The sequence below is a fragment of the Microtus ochrogaster genome, chromosome 2 (assembly GCF_000317375.1).
Source record: "Microtus ochrogaster isolate Prairie Vole_2 chromosome 2, MicOch1.0, whole genome shotgun sequence".
Classification (NCBI taxonomy): Eukaryota; Metazoa; Chordata; class Mammalia; order Rodentia; family Cricetidae; genus Microtus; species Microtus ochrogaster.
The window spans coordinates 684,636-694,489 of NC_022010.1; the positions used below are offsets into that span (position 1 = coordinate 684,636).

Genomic DNA, 9,854 nt, shown 5'->3' on the forward strand with positions numbered 1-9,854 from the left:
TGCAAGCTGTGCATTTGACTTCTGCAGAGACTTAGGCTTAAAACTGTGACTCCGGATGTATTTCCTGCCTTCATTTCAAAACTAACAACAGTAATAACAAAACCACAGGCTCGGATATTCTGCTACCTTGAGTTTCCTTGCCCTTGTATTATTGAAGCATTTAACATTTTACTTTGTCATTTTCTTACCTCTCTCTTTGTACTGGCACCATCCTGACTCCCTGCTCACTCACGCCCTCCTTCCTCTCTCAGCCAGTCAGTAGTCATGGCATGAAAAGAATGGTGAAAGACCATCTAGAGTTGTCAGCATTAGAGCAGTCTAACTATGGGCAAGCGATGCTCGCTGGGGGTATGATTTGTATTTATTGCAGTGTGCATCACAAAATGCTTGGCGTGTTTTCCTTGTGTCCCATATAGGCATATACAACACTACTCCTTAGACTTTTTCTTTTTGGAAAAAAAAACAAAACAAAACTCATGCACTGAATTGAAAATTCCATGAGGTCATTTCTCTTGGCTGAGGAAGGTTAAAATCCTGGGACTGGAGTGATTGGAATGTGGTGGTTTATAGTGTGGGAAGCTCTCCGTGCCTGGCTACAGCTAGCACTTGACTAATGTTCAGGTCCTTCCTATCTGGCAACACAGGGGATACTGCCAAGGCAAAATGTCCCACTTCTGCTAAACCCCACCCAGGCTTTTGGGGTGTCCCCAAACATCAGTGTAGTGTGGGAACAATCCCTTGTGGGTCTTGGCATGTGAAGGTGAGGCTTGAACTCTCCTGTAATCATCCGGTGTCATCAGGAACAGAAGGTCTGCTTTCAGGCTGGCGAGACTTGTTCCTCAGTTACTGTTGTTGTTGAATAGCTGAGTACCTGCCTAGGAACGTGCCTGTGTTTGATCCTCAGTGTGGGGATGGATGGGGCAGTTAAAGTGGGCATTTCATGTTGAACAATAAGAAGACAAAGCACCCCACCCAGCTTGTGCCATGGTACAACCTGCACTCTGGTCATCTGTGGAGGGGTCCTCGTACTATCTGAATCTCTCAAATTAATGACGAACACTGACAGGGTCACATCTTCCCAAAGATAGAGCGAGCACAGTCTCTCTGTGGCTGGGCGATGTGCTCACTCACTGTTTGTCTAGGATGGCACTCTGCTGGTCACTCTGCTGGTCATTTTGCTGGTTACATAGCTGGAAGAAAGAAGAGAAGCTAAGTGATCAGCAGCTGCTGTTGTGGAATGCTGGTGGTGGCCAGAGGTAGGGGTGTTCCTTTCCTTCCTTCATGCTTCTAAGGTGACCCTAAATCTAGTTAAATTGGCAATGAAGATGACATTATAGATTATGATGGATGGCTTATCTCTTTCTGTTGTATGCTGGAGAGCCAGTCTATTCCTGGGCTGCCTTCTGTCCCATGGGAAACTTAGGAAAACTGACTGAAAGCTTCAGTACCTTGCTGTTTTATGAGATGTGGCATTGGCAGCTCCGGTGTGTCATCCAGCATGTACTTAGGGCATGTGGCCAGCAAGGGCAGCTCCAGTGTGTCACCCTCATGTGCTTAGGGCACGTGGACTTTAAAGGCAGTGTTTGTGCTTTGCTATGTATTGGTTTTACTAGTGTTTGGCAGGCTGCTTCACCTCAGAGCCCAAGTTGCATACCTCAGGGTTAAAGACAATTTTTTTTTTTTTTGAGACAGAGTTTCTGAACTGGCTCTGTAGACCAGGGAGGCCTTAACCTCAGAGCTCTACCTGCCTCTGCCTCCTGAATGCTGAGGTTAAAGGTGTGCACCACCACCTCCTGGCTAGAAGATGATTTCTTTAAAGCACATTTTGGTCAAGAATTGGGGCTTCTTTTATGGGGGAAGGTCCTTGCTGGGAATGGGACACAATGACCCCCATCCTCCAGTGACACCCAAGCTCATGAAACAGTAGTTTTAGGTGAAGAAAACTCTTTAGATTAGTTTGAGCAACCAAGAGGATATGATCCTAAGGTAGAGAGGTACCAGTGTGTTCTTAGAACAGGTCTTTCAGCTGACTGCCCAGGATGGACTCAACTGAGAAGGGGACATGCACCCTTTTGTTCCTAGCCCTTAGCCGGCCTCTTAGTAGCCAGGACTTACTTTACTTTTAAATGTGCATTTTAAAATACTTTTAGCTTTTTGGTATAAGAGAAATTCTAAAATGCCAGCACCTTCAAAACATATTCTCAAGAGAAGATGTCTGACTGGCTCAGGGCTTCTGAGGTCCCCTGAGGGAACCAAGCTGTGACTGGAAGGGTAGAGTTATGTGTGGTGCTTTGAAAGAAAGTAGCTCCCAAAGAGAGTGACACTGTTAGGAGGTGTGGCCTTGTTAGAGAAGTGTGTCACTGTGGAGGCGGGCTTTGAGATCTCATATGTGCTCAATTCATACCCAAGGGGACAGACCACTTTCTCTTGCCTGTAATATCACTCTCAGCCCCTTCTTCAGCATCATGTCTGCCCACACGCTCCTTGTCCTGCCACGATGATAACGGCTGAACTTCTGAAGCTGTAAGCTACCCAATTAAATATTTCCCTTTGTAAGAGTTGCCGTGGCCATGTGTCTCTTCACAGCAATAGAAACCCTAAGACATCATGTAACCCACTCTCTCTAGGCTAGAGAGCAGGTCCTCTGGCTCATAGAATCCTGCATAGAGTTCGTGTGTTCCATGGACCAGTGGGCTCAGCTTCCTCTTGAAGCTGGTGAGATTGTGTAGTCTCAGGCTTCATGTGTGTGCATACACACTATAGCCAAGAGGCAACACAGAGGGGCTACCCACTCTGCTGACAGGGTCTATGGGCTGTGGCCTATGGCATGGCGGATATTCAGCCGCACCATGGCCTATGCCCACTGTTCGTGGGAGGTCCTCCCAAGTGTGGCAAAAACATGGCTGGCTGCAGACATCGACATTACCCCAGTCTAACAGAAATAGCACTTCAACTGTTCTGTGCACTATTCATGTAGAAATGATTGTCATTCCAATAGAATTTACCTTGTGTGTAAATAGGTTTACTATCAGGCTTTGGGTAAGGTTTTTTTTGGGGGGGGGTGTTTCAAAACAGGGTTTCTCTGTAGCTTTGGAGTCTGTCCTGGAACTTGCTCTGTAGATTAGGCTGGCCTCGAACCACCTGCCTCTACCTCCTGAGTGCTGGGATTAAAGGCCACCTGGCTGGGTAAGCTTTTATTTCTTCATCACGTCAGGTTTGATAAGATTCTTACAAACTTAACTGTATTCATTTAGAAAGTCATTTCTTTCCAGTTTCCTTTTGGGAATATGGAGTGTGGCACTTACATAGGTGTCAGATCCACACTAAATCTTGACTTGGCCAATGAGCAATTGCACTTCTTTTCTCTAAAATTTCTCTTGTCACTGAGCACTAAGACCTTTCAAAAGAACTCTCTTGAGGAAGTTTAGGCTCTGATCACTTAGGAAGTTCCACTGCTGTGGCCAACTGTGGGGTTACAACTGCAAATCAAAGCTCGAGCCCGGGATGCAGTTCTAATGCAGATGTTTGAAGCTTACCGCTGTAAATGTCTCTATACACGTCTAATAACAGGGTGAGTGGAAATACCTTTTTAATTTCTTTTTCCTTTTGAGAAGCTTTGTCCACTGCAGCGATGCATTCCTCACTTAGAACTCTGTATGAATTTTTTTCTCAGAGGACTACTGTGGGAATAGCATTGAGTAGGTTCACAGTATGTGAAAAGAAGGAAGGACAGAAGAGTGAGCACCTGTGCCAGGGTGCTGCCCCCGTGATGGCTCTGGACTCTCCCTGTGGGACGCACCTGCTGTGTTCCGCCTCATGTTGTGAACATCTGACAGAAAGATTCTCCAGTCTTGTATGTACTTCCTCCTCAAGTCAGACTCTAAGAATGTATTAGTCAAATGTATTTATTTATTTAATTTTGTCAGGAAAGCTAATGCCTGCCCTTCATTATGAATGGAATTCTTTCATTGTCTTAGGCCAAAGGTCCATTTTAAAACATGTATCTATGAATATTTTAAAATCTAATGCAAAATGCATGCATAATTTGTTCTCATTTCCTAGGTTTAATATTCATGTTAAGAGACTGAACAGGGTTTGGGATGATTAGCTGAGGTCTTGTTTCTACCAGACCCTGTTGGGGTCAACCTTGAACACTGACAGCCAGTTTGGGAGACTTCTTTCATTCTAGACAAGAATCAACAGACGCCATACTGTGCATGTCTGAGGATCATGAGCCTGATAGAAAGTAGATGGATCTGGACCTTCCTTATTGCCAAGCACACAGCGACAGCTCAGGAGTGGTAACTGCCCGGTTTAATGCCCTGGAAAGTCTCACACATGGGTACATTGTGAAGACTGTCTCTTCAGTCACTGGGGATTAACAATTTTTGTTTAGTTTGTTTGGTTGTTCGTTTTTGTCAGCGTCTGTTGCCCACTGCAGCATCCCAGGGCTCCACTTGGGATTCTCTGCTAAAGCACATGGTGATGTGCTCCTTCACCTCTGGCTCCTGATCATCAGAGCTTTTGTCCAGCAGAGCACATCTGGGTGTCATGCAGACTTTCAGCCTTCACCAAAGACTTAGTGCTGTTTCAGCTCTCTGTGTCAAGCTTTGGCTGTACTGGTCTGCATTTCAGAGTGACCATGTGAGCAGCACACATAAGCTCCCGTCGGTGGCTGTGGTGATGGTGGATTTGAGAACAGGAGAGGTCCAGCAGAACATACCTAATGTGGGTTTTCAGCTTCAGCCATCATTCCGTAACCACTGGGTGCCAGCTGCTCTTCCAGGTGCGAAGGAGTCAGAATGAGATCCAGTCCTTTCTCTCTTGTACCCATAGCTCACTGGGCGTAGACACAGAGGCCAGCAAGCCAGAGCAGAGCAAGTGCTACACTAGGCATTGGAATCTGGGTGCTTTTCACAGAGGAGGCAGCATTTGAACCAAGCCTTCAAAGTCATCAGAACTTCCAGGAAACACAGTCCACATCCTTCTCAGGCCTGCCTCGCATCTGAATTCCAGTAGCTGACCATGATCTTGCTGCAATCAACAGTTTCCTGGGGATTGGCACCTGCTTGGTGTATGCCTGATAACTCTCACAAGGTGTTTAGTCCACAAGATCAACCTTCTTGCATGTCAGCACTATCCTAGCTCCCCCTGGATGTGCTGTGTCTCTGGATATAGGATCAGATTAACAGGTTGCCTCAAAGCTGGCTTTGTGAAACCTTGGCTCTTTTCAGTTTCACAGACTCGCCACTTGCCAGGCAGCCTGCTTCAGCATAGCTTGCCAACCATGCTTTTAAGGCAATGGCATCATTCCTGTGCTCTGTTGTCTGCACCTGTGTTAGTCAGCCCACTGTTGCAGTAACAGATGCCGGAGAAACTTTCATTAAGGGAGAAGGGCTTATTTTGGTTTACGGGTTCAATCATGGCAGGGACGTTGTGGCCACTCTGAACAGCTCCAACCATGACAGTCAGGATGCAGAGACGGTGTTCTGCTGCCATGGTTTCTCCTTTTCCTCCTTTTATTCCACCTACGCACCCAGCCTATGGAGTGGCGCTGCTGGTACTGAGGGCTGGTCTTCTCTCTGAACTTAATCCTCGCTGGAAACGGTCTCTCACGCACCTCAAAGTGTGCTCTACCAACCTTGGTGTTTGTCACTCAGACCACGTTGTCAATCAAGATTAACCATCACAATTCTTTAGTGTGATTCCCCTCTCCTGCAGTGTGCAGGATCTCTGACTTTCTCTAACCAACAGAATATGCTAGAAATTGTTCTGTAGAGATGACTTGATGGGTAAGAATGATTGCCGAGTTCAGATCCAAGTACACAGCAGGATGCACCGGTAATCCCAGTTCTGGGAGCAGGCACAGGAGAATTGCTGGGGCTGACTGTCCACTACCTTAGTTCCAGATTCCCTGAGAGACTCTGTCTCAAGAGAACAGAGCAGATGTCAATAGAGCAGGACACCTGACATTTTCTTCTGGTTTCTGTACATACACAACCAGGCATGCACACACACACACCTGATATGCTTATACAGAACACATTTCACACGTACACACAGGCGCGTACACATGCATGTGCATCAGAAATGCCAGAATGTGCATGATGTTTCTTGTGTGCATTGTCCATGTAAGGTTTGTAGCCCCTGCTCTGCTGGAATCTCCTCTCCCCACCAGATACAAAGGAACAGTAGCCATGTCTAGGATTCCAGAGGGCAGAGAACTGCAGGTTGTCTATTGTGAGGGAATCTCTATTGATGGCCATCAGAAGACTGGGGTGCTCAGGTTTATAATCACAGGGAACTGAATGCTTCACAGAGAGGGAGAAGGTTTCCTGTAGGCCCAGTCTCTAAAGGAGAGCCCAAGCCTTCACAAAGCCTTCTGACATCCCAGAGGACCAGCGTGACTGTGCCCGAACTCCTGACTCATTAAATAGAAGTAATGAATGTATGTTGTTTTCACTGACTGAATGTGGATGGTGTTGTTATGCAGCAATAGGTGGCGAATACAGTGTCTTGGTGGAATACAATAAGAGACCACAGTTCGAGCACCTGTTCTGCCTAAATGCCTGGCATCTGGCAATTAGTGTGGAATTGTACTTTATTAAACATAGGTCTCTCTTCTAACATTCCTAAGGAAACGAGAAAGTTTTATTTTCTGAAAAGAACTGATTGTCTAACTTCTCTGAAGCAGGTGTCCCAGACAGGACACCAGATGTGATGCAGCAGCTGGAGCAGGGAGAGTTTTATGTGAAGTGCAACTCTGTGCAGGCGAGAACAAAGGGAAAATGAGAGGTGGGTTTTCTAGGGGTGGTGTGTGGGGAGGAGCATCTGTAGCATGGTAATGAGGGTACACCTCCACCATCATGTAGACACTGAGACGGTTGGCATGGTTACTGGCAGAATATATCCAGAGTGTTTTCGAATCCCCTTTCCACGATGGTGTGACTTGATCTGTTATCTGTATACCAGCCTAACAGATGGGGGGCGGTCACTGCCATGAGCTTGTAGTAGGGGGTGGGGTTTTCTCCCAAGAACACCCTCCCCTTACTGTCTAGGAGTCTGGGTCAGGTTCATTTTCCTGCCAGTTCAAGAATTAAAAGAAAAAAAAAATTTTTTTTTTCTTTTAAACACCGCTTGGCCCGTTATATCTAGCCTTTTCTCAGCTAACTCTCGCACCTGGACTAGCCCATTTCTAATATTCTGTGTAGCCCATGAGCTGGCTTACCAGGAAGGATCTTAACCTGCGTCTGTCAGGAGTGGGAGAATCATGGCGACTCCTTGACTCAGCTTCTTTCTCCCAGCCTTCTGTTCTGTTTACTTCTCCCACCTATGTTTTAACCTATGAGGGCCAAGCAGTTTTTTTATTGCTTAACCAATGAAATCAACATATAGGTTAATGGATAATCATCAGTAATAGTCAAGCTTGTAGTCATGTTAGATTTTCTAGATATGTAGAGATACATTTCAGTTAATAGACATTCTTCATATCTTTCAAAGACTGCAGAATATGGCATTTAATGTTTTAATAACTTAGGGCTTTTCATGACAATGAGACACGTCTGCTCCTGGCAACACCAATCTACTTCAAGAGGAAGATGGGCATCGAAGAGGCTCGTTATGGAGTTTGGGCAAGAAACTACTCTTGCCTGGACTGGTGCATAAACTGGACACAAAGAACCCGCAGAGAGAGGACTGCTGAACTTGCCTAAAGGTGAGATGATCTTTCGGGGTTCCTGATTCATGAAGGACTGCGAGACATTCTGCAGGACACAGCAGAAAGTGACTGAACTGTCTTTGGAATTTCCTGCTTGATGAAAATGTCTGCTGGATACTGTGGGCCTGAAGGCTGAAGATGGATGCCCCAATGGTACAGAGGAACTTTGGGTGTCTCTGTTATTTCAAGAAAAAAATTTTTTAAAAAAATTAAAAAATGTGAAAGTTTCACACAAGTAGCAGTGAGGAGGAAAATCTCAGATACACCAAACAGAATCAGCTCGTGGAAGAAGGGCTTTTGTTAGGAGTGAGGAAACACACAGAGCATACACGCACACCTTACACACGGGGCACACGCACACACAGCACCCAGAAACACCCTTCACAAAACAGGGGGAGGCTTCTGAAACTGAAGTTCAGTTGCTCCTGGAGGATGGAGGTTTGGGGGTTCTTTGGGAGTCTTCCTTCTTTGATTTAGAATGGGTCAGTTTAAACAAAGACCAAGAAACTGACAGAACCCCTACTTTGGGCAAACATGTTCTGGCATTGAAATTTTCAGACTTGCTCACAAATTGGGAGACTATTGATCAGAGAAAAAGCCCATGAGCCCTGCAGGCCTTTATCTGTCTGGTCAAGAGTATGGGCATTTGCAATATTTGTTGACAATTTTGCTATCTGGCTGTGGCCACTCTTTCTACCTGTCTGCCTCTCAGGGATCTGACTCCAAGGCCCTCACTCTGTAAAGCAATAAAAATGTGGATGTTGCTGGTCTCAATGCTTGAGTGATGAGCACACCTTTTTAATATTCTCTGTGACCAGCTGGTTGTGCGGCCAACCTTGCTCTGCTGCACCCCAGCCAAAGCCCAAGGCTTTCTCAAATAAAAGCCTCCCTGCCCCTGTTTGAGCTGGGAGGTGAGCAACAAGTCATGGGACATGGGAATGGCAGGAAAATAGTTTTCTTGACTTGGATATTTGGAAAATTTTTATCAAAAAGTAAACTAGTGAGCCTATCATTTTAAAGAAAATAGCATTTGTCATCAATTCAAAGTTCTAAGGAAAGGTTGGGATACAGGGAAAATTTGTGTCTGCTAGTCTGGCTGAGCTCGACAACTTTCCAGTACTTCAAGATTTTTGTGGCTGAGCTGGTGGTTGGCGGGGCCCGTGGGGTGGCTGCGTGATGAGGAGTGTCTGACTGGAAGCTGTTGGCAGTGCGTGGTGTCAGAAGTTCTAGAGATGTTAAGCTGCCTGTTTTAACTGTCTTGCCTGATCTTGTCACTTTATTTCGTCTCTTCTTTTGTTGTTGAGTATTGGTTTTTAGGTGGGCTGTCGTGGAGGCCATGGTGAACTCTGACTCACTGTGTAGTCAGGGATGGCTTGAGCTCCATCTTTGAACTAACATCTCTCAAGGACTGGGCTCACATATCTAATAATGTTGATCTATTTCTCTCCATTACTATGATTCCTTCTCACTAATAGAGCCCATGAGTTAGACGTAACTTTGCAGAGCTGACTTCATCTACACATGATGCAATGCCCAGCTTCCTGTCTGAATTTATCACTTGGTCAGTTGTAGTTCTCTCTCTCTCTCTCTCTCTCTCTCTCTCTCTCTCTCTCTATATATATATATATATATATATATATATATATATATATATATATACCCTCAATTTTAATGGTACAAGATTTATTTTAATGATCAGATTAGGCAATGGAATTTGTGTCTGGAATTGTCCTTCATTTTGCAGGCAGCATTGATTTTCTTTTTTTTTTTATCCAAGTACAATTTTTTAATAAAGATAATTACAAAAGATGGAAAAATCAGCTCAGAAAGGCCAATTGCTTTTGTTTAATAGATCCCGTGTTTTGACATAATAACACATCAATTTAAATACAATCACATAAAGCATGGTGGAAAAAATTTTGCTTCATAATAAGGAAAACTCACAATAACACTTGCCAAGGAAAACAAAAACAAGCCATTTTGAAAATAAATACAGTCCATGCCAAAACAGTATAAAATTAAGCCAGGAGTCCTCAAACAGCAAAGGTTTATTAGCCCAGTATCGTCTCACTTTTCAAGAGGATCCTTACGTTGGGGAGTCAAATTCAAGGATTGCTGAGTTGTTCTGACTTGGCTC

At 45.0% G+C, this 9,854-nt stretch overlaps 2 protein-coding genes across 3 annotated transcripts in view; one reads left to right on the forward strand and one right to left on the reverse strand.

Moving 5' to 3' along the window:
• Positions 1–9,854, forward strand: part of Ttc28 (tetratricopeptide repeat domain 28) — a 511,718-nt gene that overhangs the window by 346,833 nt on the left and 155,031 nt on the right. The window lies entirely within an intron of this gene.
• Positions 1–9,854, reverse strand: part of LOC101999208 (histone deacetylase 2-like) — a 57,565-nt gene that overhangs the window by 46,256 nt on the left and 1,455 nt on the right. Inside the window, exon 2 of the mRNA XM_026788964.1 lies at positions 8,512–8,621. Coding sequence (XP_026644765.1) covers positions 8,512–8,621 — 110 coding nt within the window. The remainder of the gene's footprint in view (positions 1–8,511; positions 8,622–9,854) is intronic.